The 16,581-nt window shown below is 37.5% G+C and overlaps 1 protein-coding gene across 2 annotated transcripts in view; it reads left to right on the forward strand.

Moving 5' to 3' along the window:
• LOC107659281 (partitioning defective 3 homolog) overlaps positions 1-16,581 on the forward strand; it is a 90,523-nt gene that overhangs the window by 31,895 nt on the left and 42,047 nt on the right. For both annotated transcript variants that reach the window (XM_016448165.1, XM_016448174.1), the window contains exons 4-12: positions 35-216; positions 2,070-2,213; positions 6,288-6,367; positions 6,957-7,040; positions 7,755-7,880; positions 8,946-9,331; positions 13,521-13,660; positions 13,761-13,889; positions 14,441-14,476. In XM_016448165.1, the coding sequence (XP_016303651.1) occupies positions 35-216; positions 2,070-2,213; positions 6,288-6,367; positions 6,957-7,040; positions 7,755-7,880; positions 8,946-9,331; positions 13,521-13,660; positions 13,761-13,889; positions 14,441-14,476 (1,307 nt within the window). The remainder of the gene's footprint in view (positions 1-34; positions 217-2,069; positions 2,214-6,287; positions 6,368-6,956; positions 7,041-7,754; positions 7,881-8,945; positions 9,332-13,520; positions 13,661-13,760; positions 13,890-14,440; positions 14,477-16,581) is intronic.

Genomic DNA, 16,581 nt, shown 5'->3' on the forward strand with positions numbered 1-16,581 from the left:
TTGTGTCACTCATTGGTCTCTCGGTTTCTCACAGACATGCCTTTGCATGTTCGTCGCAGTAGCGATCCAGCACTGTTGAACCTGACAGCGATGTCGTTCTCTGAGCCTGTTTCGCAACCCGAAGAACCTTCCAGAAAAAATCCCACACGCTGGTCTACAACCGCCGGCTTCCTGAAACCACGCTTCTCCTCCGGCACCAACAGTCTGGAGAGGAAGGTATGAAGCTGCTGTGAAGCTCCAAAGCTTTATAGTGGAGGAACATAAATGACTTAAAGGGATATTTCACCCAAAATGATCATTCTGTCATCATTTACTCAACCTCATGTCATTCCAAAACCTATAGGACTTTAATTCTTCTTCAAAAGAAGCTAGTTTGACCTTAAATGTCTTAACAATGATGTGTTATTTTGGAACTCATTGACTTTCATTGTATGGACCAAACAGTTGAAAGATTCTTCAAAATATCTTTTTTTATGTTCTCCGGAAGAAGTCATACAGGTTTGGATCAACATAAAGGTCATTTTTGGGTGAACTATCCATTTAATGACTTTCTCTGATGCTTATCAAGTGCAATAGTTGGGTTCTGGAAGTAAAAATTCCATTCATTTTCTCCATAGGCAAATCAATTTTTAACCCTAACTTTTAAACCTATGTAAGGCAGAGCTTTTGTGATTTCCAAGGTTGTTAATCAATGGTATATGCTTTTGTTGAAGCCACCAGTTTGCATTATTTCAAGAAATATTTTAATAAATAACAAATTCCACCAAAAGAGCTCAGCATGGAATACAAACTTACTCTCAAACTCTCAATACGCTTTTTAAATACTTAAATATTTGCATATATATATATGCATATTTTGCAATAAACTTAAAATATATTATTTCTATGTATATTAACTTTAAACTAGGGCTGCACAATAAATCGCATGCGATATTTAACGCGCATCTTTTTTGCGCAGCTCGTCAGTGAACAACGGCTCTGTGTAGTTAATGCTGCTCAATGTGAAAGCACGCAGGAAAGATGAAAGATGCGCGTTAAATATCGCATGCGATTTATCGTGCAGCCCTACTTTAAACTAATACATTTATTTCTCCATTGTTTTTTAATCTGATTAAAACATTCGTAATGTTTGATGGGATTGTCTTTTCCCTCATTAAAGTTAAGTACACGGTCTTATCTTTTTGTTCAATTCTTTAAATCATTTTTGCTTCAAGTAAAAGTTTGTGATGGTGTAATTCACAGTTGATTCATAGCTTATATCTCTTTAAACAAAGACTTTTTGAAAACCCCTATGAGAAGAATGAATGGACAAAATACTTCCGAAACCAGTGCCACAGTAAAAGTGAGCTGGCACTGTAGCACTCTATTAATGTTCACACAAAGGTTGTCAAGATATTTAGAGGTGGTAAGTGCTAAGTGGGCGGCTGACTTTACTCTCCGAGTTGTTATGCTGTATTGCTGTTTGGAGGCCATTGGTTTCCTGCTTGTGTCGTTTCTCAGATCATATGCGATAAATCTGTCATCTTTAGAGGCAGAGGTCATATCACCCTTCATGACATCTCTATGAACATTTACTGTCATTTCTGAAGGGTTCACAACCCCGCATCTCACAAACAGTAAGAGCTCTATAAACAAGCCGTGTGATGGGAGAGAATGTTGCACTGCTGTTTGTGTGTTAAATTTATTGTGTGCGTGTGTGGGTTCATTTAATGCATTTGCTGATGTGACCGTCATTTCTGTCTGTTCTGCTTCTAGCAGAGTAATGCTTATGTCAGTGCTAGTCATAAAACTCTCCAGACAATGAGTTATGGATTCGCTCGCTCACACTCTCTCTCATCTTGGTTATTCCTTTGTAGTATAAGGCTTTGATTTACAGCTTTTTCTTATCCATCAGCACAGTGTCCTCACAGACCAAAAATATTTGGGTTTACATGGTGGTTTACTGGTATATTAAATTGTGATCTGACCATCCATGTGCATGTGAATCATTATTACCATTTGAACTAAGTAGGCAAGAGTTAACAGGGAGTTAACAGGGAGTGTAAAAATAGAATTTTTTTTCTCTTCAGGGCCGAGGTGTCGACACATATCGTAGTCTTCCTCGTGATGCAGGGCAGCGGTCAAATCAGAAAGAGTTTCAGCGTGAAAAGGCCCGTTCCTCACTCAGCGCCAATCATCCCATGGTGGACTGCTGGCTGGAGCGACGGGAACAGGTTGGGACTGTAATGATTTAGATCTTCGTATGTATATATTGCTGTTTAAGTAGTGCTGTATAACTCTAAATCACTAAATAAAAGCTAAATTGCAGTCTTTGTGATTTGAAATTCACACTAAGCCATTTGGTTTTATTTCTATTAATTGTGCAACCCTAATGTTAAGCGTCATGTTTCTTAAGAAATCAACATTTCAAAACGTTCTGCCAAGTACAAAAAGATCATTTATTGAATCCAGGCTGTAAAAATTAATCATTGAACGTCCACACTTTTTTAACGTAAGATGGATACATACATCAACAAAAAATGAATGTCACTGATGTCTACTGGGACAAAAAATACTTGGCTAGGCCAGTCATGGTTGGGTAATCAGTGGAAAGCTGGATAAATCCTATTATTGCTAAACACCAGAGAAAATAACAGTTAAATGTGTGAAAGTGCATCAAACTCAGCAGTTTCTGGCTGTGTGTGGTGCCTGCTGCTCTCCATATCCTTTAGAAAGATCCCAGTGTTAGGAAAGAATGGCTTAATCATGTCCAATTTTTTAAAAAGTTAATGCGCACATTTCAACACAGATTGTTTCATGAATATGTCACGATGTAGTGCAGTCTTTGTAAAAAGGCTGTTATTAAAGAATGAAACAGTTAAAAACTATATTGGACTTGACAGCAAAACCACAGTCTTAGCAGATCAAAGCATTGTTGTTCACTTGACATGTAAAGGGGATGTTTCTTGAAGGCACAGCACACTGATTCTTTACAGTGTGAGTCTTTACCCCAAAACTACCTGTAGCTCAATGCTTCATGTACATTAAAATGTATGCTTAAAAACATAAATTTAAATATATTTATAAAAAAATCTTTATTAAAGAAACATGCCATGACTCGTAGTACTATTGTACTGTTTAAAAGAAAGGTTTGTGAATGAGGTCTGAATGATGCTGCTAATAATCTGTGTGTATTTGTGTTATATTATGTTTTCTTGACTGGAATTGAAGAATAGTGAAATCAGTTGCATTCAGTATGTAGAGAGAGAAGAGATGTGTGGTGTATCAGAGAGAAGAGCCAGGGAGAGAGGGCTGGTGTGGAGGAGGGGAGAGTGTGTGTGTGTGTGTGTGTGTGTGTGTGTGTGTCTGTAATTAATCATAAAGGTAAAACAGCTATTATAAATCACTCTCAGCTTTAGACTGCTAATGAGATAAGACTATATATAGATCTCTCTTTTTTTCTCTTAGTTTCTCTCCAGTAGGTGCTGCTGTAGGTCAGTTGTATCTGTTATCTGTTTTTTTTTCTTCAGTATTTCCTTATTCTGATATACATATTCACTTTGTCAGTTTCACTGAGTGTGGAGCTGATAGATGGACATATGGACAGACTTGATAGACTGATGGATGGATAGGTAGGTAGACAGACAGACAGACAGACAAGTAGGTGGGTATGTAGACGAGTAGATGGATAGATAGATAGATGGTACATGAAAAAACATGTACCATGTTTTAGACAGATGGACAGACAGACAGACAGACAGACAGATAGATAGTACATGAAAAGACAGATGGATAGTGTGATATAGACTAGATATAATGTATGTCATTTATTAATCTAGGTTTATTTACAGATAGAGAGGTAAATAGATGTTAGATGGATGGTAGATAGATAGACGAGTAGACAGCTGGGCAGATAAGTTGATAGGTAGATAGACAGGTAGATAGATAGACAGAAAGACAGGTAGATAGATGGTACATGGTACATGAAAAGACAGGTGGAAGGATGGATGGATAAATAGTTTGATATAGACTCGTAGATAGATAGATAGATAGATAGATAGATAGTACATGAAAAGACAGATGGATGGATGGATGGATGGATGGATAGTGTGATATAGACTCAGACAGATAGACAGGCAGATAGATGGGTAGATGGATGGTAGATAGATAGACGGGTAGATAGATGGGCAGAGGTTGATGGGTAGATAGACAGCTAGATGGATAGACAAGTAAATAGACGGTACATGAAAAGACAGGTAGATAAATGAGTAGATGGGTAGATGCAGAGACAGGTAGATAGAAGTAGATAGATGTTACATGAATTGACAGATAGACGGGTGGATGGGCAGATAGATGGATAGATATGTAGGTAGGTAGACAGAGGCTGTTTTTTCCAGAGGTCGGTCTGTTTTTCTTTCACCAGTTAATAATGGAAAATGGTGAAAGACTAAACTTTCCTCTGTTGCATCTTTCCCCATTTCTTGTCATGCATAGCAACACCTCAGCAAATTGAAGTGAGGCTCACCTAAATAAGAACAGGGGTAACGCTCGAACATAAACTAATAATTGACTGAATTAGGACGAGGTCTTTATCCTGTGAATGTGTATTTGTCCCATCGGGGCTTTGCTAATGTGCAGCTTCAGTGAGGGAGACTATGTGCGTTCAGTAGAAACAGACTGTTCAGGCTCTGCTTTCTTGCGCTATTAGTCATTTCAGTTTAGGAGAATCCCAGAAAAATACTTGGTTACTCAGTCACCGTGGAAAATAATTGCTGGTCGCCGAGAGAAAGGTTTGGATCAGATCCGAGCAGGACAATGGCTTGGCAACCGTCTCTGATCATTCCAAGCATGTTGGATTTTGTCAGAAGGCCAGCGGTGTCGTTCTGATACAGTCATGCTGTCAAACACACACACACAATCTTTTGTCATATTAGACAGCTGCTATATAAGACGCAATGGTTATGTCTGCCGTAGAGGGTGTATTGTGTATCACAGCTATTTTCTCCACTTCCTTCCATTGTTTTTTTCCACTGTGTTACACTTTTGAAAACCCTTGGTCACGGAGGAAAAAAGTGATTGACCAACTGCCCTAGATAGAGAGGGATGGAGAGACTTATAAACCACAGGTGTAATAGAGAAACAACTCAGGGAAAAACGAAACAAAACCTTGAGAAAGGAGAAAAAAAAAATGTCTTCAGCTTTTTCTGTGACTTTTTTTGTTTCCAATTCTTTTTTGTTTCGTTTATTTTCTGTGCGGTAATAGAGAAACAACTCAGGGAAAAACGAAACAAAACCTTGAGAAAGGAGAAAAAAAAAAATGTCTTCAGCTTTTTCTGTGACTTTTTTTGTTTCCAATTCTTTTTTGTTTCGTTTATTTTCTGTGCTTTTTGGTTTTTCATTGTGTTTTTTCCTTTTCCTTTTCGTTTTTTTTTTCTTTTTTCCCTTTCTTATACTTTTCTTTTTCTTTTCTTTTTAGTTTTATATTTAATTCTTTCTTTCTTTCTTTTCCTTTCTTTCTTTGCTTTTTGTTTTTTTTTCTTTTACATTTTCTCTTTCATAGTATTCTTTTTTTCCTTTCATGTCATCTTTTTTCTTTTTCTTATCCTTTTTTTGTTGTAGTTTGGATATTTTGTCATTTTTTCTTTAGTTTTTCTTTTTCTTCTTATTCTTTTCTTTCTCTATTTCTTTAATTTTTCCCCTTCTTTTTGTTCACAGTCACCACTCCCTTGAGCTGAATAATGCATGTAAACTGTCTCAGGCCCAGTGTTGTGTTTGCATCTAGAGTTTTGTGTGTGTATCATTTTTCTTTTTTAATTACAGATTGTATGACAGTATTAGGTACAAAATAGTTACATTAGATGAAAACTACTTTCAAAGTCTTACAGAGTGTGTATGCAAGAACATGTTAGTGTTGTCATGGCAGCAGAACACGGACCTGTTGGCTACTGAAACTTTAATGTGTGTGGGTGTGTGTGTCAGTGGTAGCGTGGTGCTACTCAAATAATCAGGTGACACAGTAGTGAGCATGAGCTCTTGTGTACCTCTCACCTGATCCATGGTATATCAGGTGAAACATCTCGGGTACAAACGGAGAATGAATTCCTTCAAACTGTTTAGAAAAAGAACTTCAGATCTCCCTTCAGAAATCTTCACCCAGGTCCTTTCATGTCATGTATACATTGTGATTCTTAATTTCTTTTGTTATTTATTGAAGTTACATTGTTCTTTTAATGTCAAATGTCATATTTCTTGAAGGTTTTTGTTGAGTGCAATGCATTGTGGGTTAAGCGGTTTTCTTCTTGTTGCAGGATGAGGAGGAGAATGGTAGGATTGATCCAGTGGGACGTGCGGATACATGTTTAGATCACATGGGAGTGAGATCGCTGGAGTAAGTACCACACACACACACACACGCTCTGACTGACAGCAGCGGTGATGTTATCTCTTATTTTATGCGAATCTCTCCTTCATGCTGTCAGTTTGATTTGCAGGTAATGAAACGTTTCGGCGCTTTGAGTTTTATTGTAAAATATGACTTTATTTCTTAACGCTGAGATCAGATTGAAATGTTTTGGATTAATCTCTCATAAACTGTCATCTAAACTCTCACTCGAGTCTCACAGTTCTGTCTGTCACTTTCTAGATGTGATGGCATTGATGCCAAAATGAGTGTTTTGGTGTGAATCTTTGATAAACATAATGACTAAATTGCTAGCACACATTTAAGAGACTTTATAACTTTTTAGTCTTTATCGATGCATGACCAACAAATACAATGTCTATCTAGATGCAAAAGTGCAGTTTGTGTGACCGCTGAATCACAGCATTCTGACTCTTTGCACATTCTCACTCCGCCCTATGCATTCTGGCTCCACCCTACTTTGTTTTACTCCGCCTCCATTCATCTTTACATGGAACAGCTTGCTTATTTACTCTCTCTGATGGTTTGTTTTCTTTTTTTCCCCTCGGTCCTCCAGTGATATCGTGAAATTGGCGGAAGTGTCCAATGACGGAGGTCCTCTTGGTATCCATGTGGTGCCTTTCAGTGGACGAGACCGCAGGTAACAACCACCAAACTCCATTATCAGATCAATAAAAGGACCAAAAGTAAAATAAAATAAATTGTTTTCAGCTTGGGAAACTCAACCACTGAACATAGACCATGCTCATGATCACCAGTGCTAAAAAAAAACAACAACACACATTTATAATAGCTAACATTTTTTGTGAATGTTTAGCTCAAATGTTCTTGAATAGTATATTAATACATTTAAAATTAATTTTATTATATTTTTTGGTTCCTGGCATATCCTGAACCCAGCAAGAGCTCTGCTTTAGTTTACTTGAAAGTCTTTCCTCTGCATCACCTGATGTTCTGAGTGATCAGTGTTTGATTTGAGATGACTAAATGTTTGTGTGACTCCTCTGCAGAGAGTCCATAAGAGTCTGTCCAGAAGAGATAGAGTATCTAAACAGCATCTGTATGTGAGCGGTCACCAGGCAAACTAATCTAGCTAAAAGCAGCTTTATATCTGTGATCTGCATCTCTCTCCGGGCGGCGAGCTGCAGCAGCAACAGGACGCAGAGAAAACGTTATTTAGCTTGAGGAATTAGCTTTCGTTCAGAAGTGCTTTATGATACTGCATTAGTTTCAAGTTTCAATTCGTTTCAATTCGATATCGATCAAATTAATGTTTCATTTCAAATGGATGATGCTTATGACTAAATAAATCTCAGAGATCTCTAGATCAAGTGTTTGTGTGTGTGTGCTGCAGGACGTTGGGACTGCTGGTGAAGCGATTGGAGCGTGGAGGGAAGGCTGATGTCCAGGGTTTGTTTCAGGAGAATGACTGCATCGTTCGGATCAATAATGGAGACCTGCGGAATGTCAGATTTGAGCAGTAAGACCTGACCTCTGACCTTTGACATCTGATGTGTACAGAGTGCTTGTTGTCCCTTTAACTCCTTACTCTTCATGTCATCTATTCATTTGTTTATCCATCCATTCATTCATCTATATATCCATCCATCCTTCCGTTCATCCATCTGTCAGTCATCATTTATTCACCCATCCATCCATTTACATTCATCTGTCCATCCTCATCTATCTATCTATCATCCATCCATCAGTTTATGCTCATCCATCCATCCACTGACATTCATCTGTCAGTCCTATTCATCCACACATCCATTCATCAATTTGTTCATCCGTTCATCCTCTATTCATCCATCCATCCATTCATTTACATCTATCCATCCATCCATCCAATTACATTCATTTATCCATCCATTGACAATCAGTCCTGTTTTTCCACACATCCATTCATCCATTTACATTCATCTATTCATCCATCCATCCATTTAGGTTCATCCATCCGTCGACATTTATCTATCAGTCCTGTTCATCCACACATCCATCCATCTATCCATCCATTTGTGCATCAATCCATCTGTCCATCCGTCTCTCCGTCCATCCATCCTTTTGTTCATCCATCTATCCGTTCATCCCTCCATCCATCAATCCATATCTGTTCATCGATCCATCCATTGATGTTCATCTATCAGTCCCATTCATCCATTCATCCAGATGTCCATCCATCCATATGCCCATTCATTTGATCATGCGTCCATCCTTCCATCCTCATCTGTTCATCCATTCATTTCATTCATCCTTCCATTTGTTCATCCGTTTATCCATCCATCCTTACATTTGTTCAATCGCTCATCCATCCATCCTTCCATCAATTCATCTATCCTGTCCATCTTCCTTCTTTTCTCTGACAATAAGTGAGCCTCCTATATTTTCTATTGTGCTGTGTGTTTGATTAAAACCCATCCACTCTCACATAAATGTACAAATACACACTTTTTATTACATTTTTTAAAATACGTTTTTAATACTGAAAATTAATTGTAAGGTATTATTTCATGAACCTAAATGTTTGTGTGTTTTTGTTTGTTCTCAGAGCTCAGAACATGTTTCGTCAGGCAATGCGTTCTGCCGTCATCCTATTCCATGTGGTACCATCCACCATGAGATCCCAGTACGAGCAGATATCCCATAATGAACACAACCCCAGAGCAAACATTGACCTTTCTGGACGTTTCAGCCCTGACTCCCTCACCAATGACCCCATCGGCCTGGATCATGCCGCTCACCGATTGGCGCAACACAGGCCACACCCACCGAATAACCATTTGGGCGCCAGCTCTCCCATCCATCATCCTGTTGGCCAATCAGGGAAACCTCCATCAGGTCACGCCTCCTCTCCCCAAAGAGGATTAAGCCCCACCCCCACACCCGGCTTCACCAAGAAAGTTGGGCGGAGACTTGGAATCCAGCTTAGAAAAGGTATCACTAAAAGCGTCCTGTTGCTTGCTGAAAATTAATAATAAACGGCTGTCACTTGATAAAAAACAAAACTGCACGTTATGCTGGTTGATTACTGCATATATTAATATTTAGGCATTACAATTTTAACACATTTGTAGCGCCCCCTACCTTTTTTTATAACAGCTTCGTAAGGGGCAGCACCAGGTTCAATAAACCAATGCCTAAGAGATGTTGTATTAAGGCCCCTCTGGCGTCACTGAATGAAATACTTCTCTTTTAGAAAGTTACTTAGAATAAAATCTATGCTCACACAAGTTCACTGGTCAAGAATAAACTATTTTGAATAAATAAAACACTTAAAGTAAAAAAAAATCTAAAGAATTTAATTAAAGTAGAATTAAAGCTGAAATAGCTGAAATTTCAAGTTGCAAAGTATTTACACAATCAAGTTGATCTCAAGTTTGGTACAATTTAACCCCAAAAGGGAAATATCACAAATGAGAATTACAGAATTACTGAAATTGATTACTCAGAATGCTCACATTTCCTAAGTGCGCTGAACAACACTATAGACCCTTTTAGGGCCGACGTCACAATTACGTCACAGCGCTAGCTGGAGGCAAAACAAAGGGAAAACTGGAGGCGGCCAATTCAAACCAGCCCGATTCAGCTACATAAGGAGCTTAAAATATCATCTTGTTGTGATGTTTGGGTGCCAGAATCGACGTAATACAGCCTCAAATTAGAAATTTTATCGCATACCTGCTGCCACTACCAGACAAAAAACCTACGACAGCTGTGGTTAAACGCTATAAAACGAGCAGACTGAACAGAAACGATCGTCAAAAATGCTTGCGTTTGCAGCGCACACTTCTTATCAGAAAAGGTTCAATAAAGTATTGTCTTTTGTTGTTATGGTTAAGATTTCTTATGCATCTCACGACTATGTCATCTATGAAATAATGTCTGTGTGCATGTGTGTAAAACAACAAACTGACGATTTATATGTTTAATCATTTGTAATTGTATATACATTGTTGTGATTAATTGTGGCTGGAACAATAATGTAGCTGTAAAAATAGTTGCCTGCTGAAATTGAAATATATATATATCTTCATGACTAGATAGACACGGTGAGTTTGTCTTTACTATACACGTTAGATGTGAGTCACTCAACCGGAGGGAATCCTGTCAGATCGTCCAAGCTTTGAGTGAGCGTGCACAGGTCGGCCGATCTGATTTCGTCCGTTAAAGTTAACCTTTTCAAATAACAATCGCGGTCCCGGACAGTGAGTGACCTTACATATAATGGTAAAATCGGATTTTCTCCAGTCGATTGTTAAAAAAAACAAGCTAACAAACTTCATAGCTAGCGTTAGTGAAGCGGTCAGGGGAATCTTTCTGCCTCCACCTAAGCTCCGCCCACAGAAAAACGTCACAATGTTTACTAACAGAAAAAGGGTCTATACACTTCAAAGTATTAATACGATGATCTATCGATTAATATACTGTATTTTCTGCAATCTGTCAGCTCAGTCGCTCCGATCAGCTCTCTTCTCAGCTGCACGTCTCTTGTCTCTCCCCTCTCCCCTCCTCCCCCATTAACCACTCACATTTTCTATTTTCCCGGGAGGGAGGGTCTCTTAACACACACAAACCAATGAAAATAAAGATCAACCTAACTCGTAGGGCAAAAGCAAGTTTTTTTTACCTGTGCACCCCAATCAACCTTACTTCCAATAATGGAATTCTTAAAGACACAAGCACACATATTTTGTGACTAAGAATATGAAGCGTTAGACTCCATTAACATTTCAGATCTGAATGAAACTAAATTACACAAACAGTAAATGAAACAACATAACCCACTACATTCTAGAATTATTTTCTAGTGGGTTACACATTTTTAATATAATTGTAGTAAATTAACTTGTAAAAGCTCTTTTAACAAATAAAATAAAACGAATGAATGAATGAATTAATTAATTAATAAAAAAATCGATATTATTTTATTGTAATATTTTATTGCAGGTTAGTTTTCCTTTTCTTAATAACTTAATTATGTTTGTTTGTTGTTGTTTTTTTATTGAAATGATTTAATGTGCAATGTGGCTTTGTTAAAATATGGTTTATGCCCTGTTTATGATTACGGCTGTGCTAATGAATCCAGATGTCTATTGCTGAGCATATTTCCCCTTCTGCAGGGTCTGCTGTACTGATTCAGCTGGGAGAATGTCGCTCTGTTATCTGCCAAAAGCTCCTTCCTGTTTGTGTGTGTGTGTCCCTAAATTAACTTGTAAAAGCTCTTTTAACAAATAAAATAAAATGAATGAATGAATGAATTAATTAAAAAAATCGATATTATTTTATTGTAATATTTTATTGCAGGTTAGTTTTCCTTTTCTTAATAACTTAATTATGTTTGTTTGTTGTTTTTTATTGAAATGATTTAATGTGCAATGTGGCTTTGTTAAAATATGGTTTATGCCCTGTTTATGATTAAGGCTGTGCTAATGAATCCAGATGTCTATTGCTGAGCATATTTCCCATTCTGCAGGGTCTGCTGTACTGATTCAGCTGGGAGAATGTCGCTCTGTTATCTGCCAAAAGCTCCTTCCTGTTTGTGTGTGTGTGTCCCCCTGCTGTAAAGGTGTGGGATGTGAAATGATTGACAACAGTTGGCACAAGTCTTGGCACCTGTGTGTGGACAGGTGGCCCAGCGGGTGCACAGGGTGGCGGTGAGGTTAAGGAACAGCGGTGCAGGGAGCGTTGCTAGGCAGCGCCGCGTGTCAGTGTGATGTGTTTCCATATGGCTGTCTGATTCTCTCAGTGTTTTATTGGACCCGAGTCGCGCACACACACACACACATATCGGAAAAAACTCGCAGTGTTCTTTTTGAAAAGTGTGACTGAACTCAACCTGTGGGGCCACTTTCTCTTTCTCACTCTCGGTCTCTGTCTCTCACGCTCAGATGCACTTATCTCAGCCTTCTCACACAGTCTCCAATTTCTGCACCTCGGAAGGTTTAAGCCCAGTCTGTTGGGTCGACAGGTCATGATTTTGTGTTGCCTTTCAGACCCCATGTAGTCCAGGTGGCTTCTGTTCCAGTCCTGTAGTCTCCATCAACAAGCTGTAGCCTGATGTTTCTCTAAGCCGCAAGCTTCTGATATTACTCACGTGCAGACAGAGAGAAATTCGACACAGAAAACAGACTCAAAAATGTGTGGGATAAAAACTAGAGAGCTAAATGAATGCATTTAAACTAAAGTCCTTTCAAATGTACTCTAATTTTAAGTATGGAACTGACGCTGAAATATTATGTAGTAGAACACTACAGATCATTACAGACTGACAGTGGAAATTAAAAAAATATATAATATAATAAAAAATAATAATTAAATTAAATAATAATTAAAAAATACTCTTTCCAAAAACAGAGGTGATACATTAATAACAAAATCATACATTTGTTTTCTAAACATAATATTTTTAATAATTTAATATTTCAATAATATAATGTTTTTAAAAGTTTATTTTGCATTTTTGGTAACACTTTACAGTAAGGTGTCATTTGTTAACATTAATTCATGTATTAGCTAACACGAAAAAACAATGAACAATACATTTATCACAGTATTTATTAGTCTTTGTTAATGTTAGTTAATAAAAATACAGTAGATCATTGATAGTTCATGTTAGTTCACAGTGCATTAACTAATGTTAACAAACACAACTTTTGATTTGAATAATGCATTAATAAATGCAATGCTGAAATTAATATTAACTAAGATTAATAAATGCTGTAGAAGTATTGTTCATTCTTAATTCATGTTAACAAAAGTAGTTATGTTAACTTTCTCGCTCTGTCAACCACTTTACAAATTAAGGAATTTAATTTTAATCTTTTTTCGAGATCAGTTTATTTATTTATTTTAAAATGTAATTTTTAAATTAATGAATTTATTTTTGAATGAATTAATTCATTTGTAATTAATTTAGTTACATCTTTTATTTTATATTATGCCCATCATTTGGCTTTACCAGTTATTGTCATCATACCAGCAGACATGTGTTATGCAGCATCAGATCTATGAATTGCCATTTAACAGGGTTTTCATCACACAACACCAGTTTCTCAGGTTGAAATGGATAGGTGTATATATCCTTAGGTCTGTCTTTTAACTGTGTGTTCTCTGTGTCTGTCAGGGCCTGAAGGTCTCGGGTTCAGCATCACGTCAAGAGATGTCCCTCTTGGAGGCTCCGCCCCTATTTACGTGAAGAATATTCTGCCAAGAGGAGCTGCCATACAGGACGGGAGACTGAAAGCAGGGGATAGATTGCTAGAGGTGAAAAGCAAATAAATACATTTTTATTTTATTTTTTAACAATGAAATGATTATAAATGAATAAAATCTAAATATAGTCATGATTTTGTGGTTGCTACAGGTCAATGGGGTGGATCTTAATGGACGTGGTCAGGAGGAGGTGGTTTCTCTGCTGAGGGCGACGCCCATGGGCGGAACTGTGACTCTTCTGGTACTGAGACAGGAGGAGGCCTTTCTACCCAGAGAGATGGTGAGGAACTGTCTGTGTCTGTGTGTGTGTTTGAGTGACAGTTACGAGAGTGTTGAGGTGTGAAATCCTCCTGCTAATGTCTTCATAAAACTGTCCATCACTATATCGCACAGCATCTCTGACATTTAGAGTCTCACCACGCTTGTTTGACTAGTGGTGTGTTTGAGTCAAGGTTAAGTTGCAATTTCAAAGTTTCCATTTGCATTTCAATGAGAGCTCTATAAAGAGGACTATTTCTGTTTGATTATTTTATTTCGGTTAGCTTTTTAAACCATTTTCATTTTAGCTTTCTTCATTTTACTAGTGTTTTAAAAACATCATTGTTTTACCTCAGTTTGAAAAGGGTCAATTCAGGTAAAATTGGGTCACTTTTCACATTCATATCAAAGGCAAAAATCCAATTGAACTGAATTCACCCTCTATGATATTAACCCCAGGTGGAGTGATTTTAAGATCCATCTTTGGTTGCACTGTGTGCATGTTTGTTTGTAGAATTAAGGTATTATTAGTTGCAGTATTACCATAGTCCTCTCCTTCCTCACTCTCTTTAGAACACAGAACCAGCAATGCAGAACACAAGAGAATGGGTAAGAACTGCACACACATCTTGACACCCGCTCATACTTCTCTACATCTGTACATGTGAAGGAACTGCTAACAGAGAGGTTCAGTGCAATTGTTGTCAGTAAAGAATGTGCATGTGTCTCTGATGTTCTGTAATGATCCTGATCCAGCACTAACAGTTTCTTAAAGGGATAGTTTACCCAAAAATGAAAATTCATGTACTCACCCTCATGCTGTTCCGAAAGTGTATGACTTTCTTTCTTCTGCAGAACACAAAAGACATTTTTTTTTTGAAAAACAATCACAACTGTAACCAGGGTTTGAAAATTAGTGAAGTGTGGAATTGTGCTATTATAACACCTACAAATACAACTAGGGCTGCACGATAAATCGCATGCGATATTTAATGCGCATCTTGTCAGAAGTCCGGTTCTGTAATCAGTGGTACATCTCCATCACGTGCGTGCTTTCACATTGAGCAGCATTAACTACTTATCGTGCAGCCCTAAATACAACTCATACACTAAAAACTTTAAAAGAGACAGACTTTTAGATGTTTGTGAAAGATGTTTTCTCTGTTTTGGGGGGATGGGCATTGTTAAATTAGACCTTATTTATTGCATCACAATTTGTTAATATTTTACTATAGGTTAGGGGTGGATAATTTTATCATTTGTTTATTATTCATGCAATAATACTTATTGCTGTTACAGTATTCATTGATAACCATTGCTATATAGATGATAACTTTGTCTAGGGCTCTTATGAATGCTTTAGCATGACTTTGTAAAAGTTAAACTCCTATACTGGATGAAATAGCATAGACTTCTTCATGGCCAGTGTTTGCATATTTCATTTCATTATGTAACCTACTTGTTCTACAGATCTGTGTACTAGTGTTAAATGCTACTGTTTTTGATAGCGTTGATTAATATTTTAGATAAAATCATAATTTTTTTTTTTTTGCCTTACCGAATGTGGAATCCTGTCAGCAATAACCTGTCTGTGGGCTTTTTTTATTTACTGTCAGTTTTGTGCAGGCGATGCAGTGTTGCCAGATATTGCTCTGAAAACAAATACAAAACGAAAAATAAATAAAAATCAACCAAATTTTGTTCAAAACTTTTGAAAATAAGATAAGGTAAAGATATCGCTAACTCTAAACTGTACCTTCCCACTTTATTAACTTTTTAAAGTGTCAAATTAAGAGGAAAAGACAAGGCCAAAAACTCTCATAATAGCCGGATCTGGCAACATGGCGAAGGCTGCGCCCGCGACCTCTCTCACAACTACTCCAGCAGTGTCTCGCAGCAACATATATAGTTCTCCATCATTTTCACACCATGAACACTACAAATTCTAGCATGCTGTCTAAATTGCATTAGCTATACATGCAGACACCCATATAAGGAGTGTTAAATTACTAATTCAGAAAACAGATGTTATTTTTGAACATGAACAATTTGCTGAGGCCCAGACCTCGGTGACCTCATAGCTGGCTACGGCCATGAATACAATGAAAATCAATAGGGCCCAGTGATGTTTTTGTTCCCACTGACTTTGATTGCATGGGCAAAAACATTTTAAAATGATTTTGTGTTCTGGAAGAATACAGTCATACAGGTTTGAGATGATGTGGGTGAGTAAATTACTCCATTTTCAGTCATTTATGGATGATTATAAGCCTTTAATTAATCTGACTTACTCTCTCTGTATCTCAATCTGTATCTTTCTGCTGTATTAATAGACTATGTTGCTGTGATTTTCTCAGTAAATTAGTCATTATTTTTACATACTCATCTGGTTGTGATTATTAAATCTAATCACAGTTATTTGATTTAAATGTGACTTGCACACCTTGAATTCGAACATTTGGTCTGTATAGAGCTGCAGCTGTTATGCTTCAGAAACACTGTCAGTGTGAAAGCTCATCCTGTTTCTCTCTTCTTTTTGTCTGTTTTCCTCCTTCTGTCTCTCCCACCGCTGTTTGTGCATTAACCTCTCAAGGCTGATAAGATCTGCCTTAACAGTGGCGATCCAGAGAGCAGGAGAGAACTAAATGAAAGCCATCCATTTCCTTCTGAGTACTGAGAGTGTGTGTGTGTGTGTGTGTGCGTGTGTGTGTGTG

This window comes from Sinocyclocheilus anshuiensis, unplaced genomic scaffold (genome assembly GCF_001515605.1).
Source record: "Sinocyclocheilus anshuiensis isolate Anshui unplaced genomic scaffold, SAMN03320099.WGS_v1.1 scaffold850, whole genome shotgun sequence".
Classification (NCBI taxonomy): Eukaryota; Metazoa; Chordata; class Actinopteri; order Cypriniformes; family Cyprinidae; genus Sinocyclocheilus; species Sinocyclocheilus anshuiensis.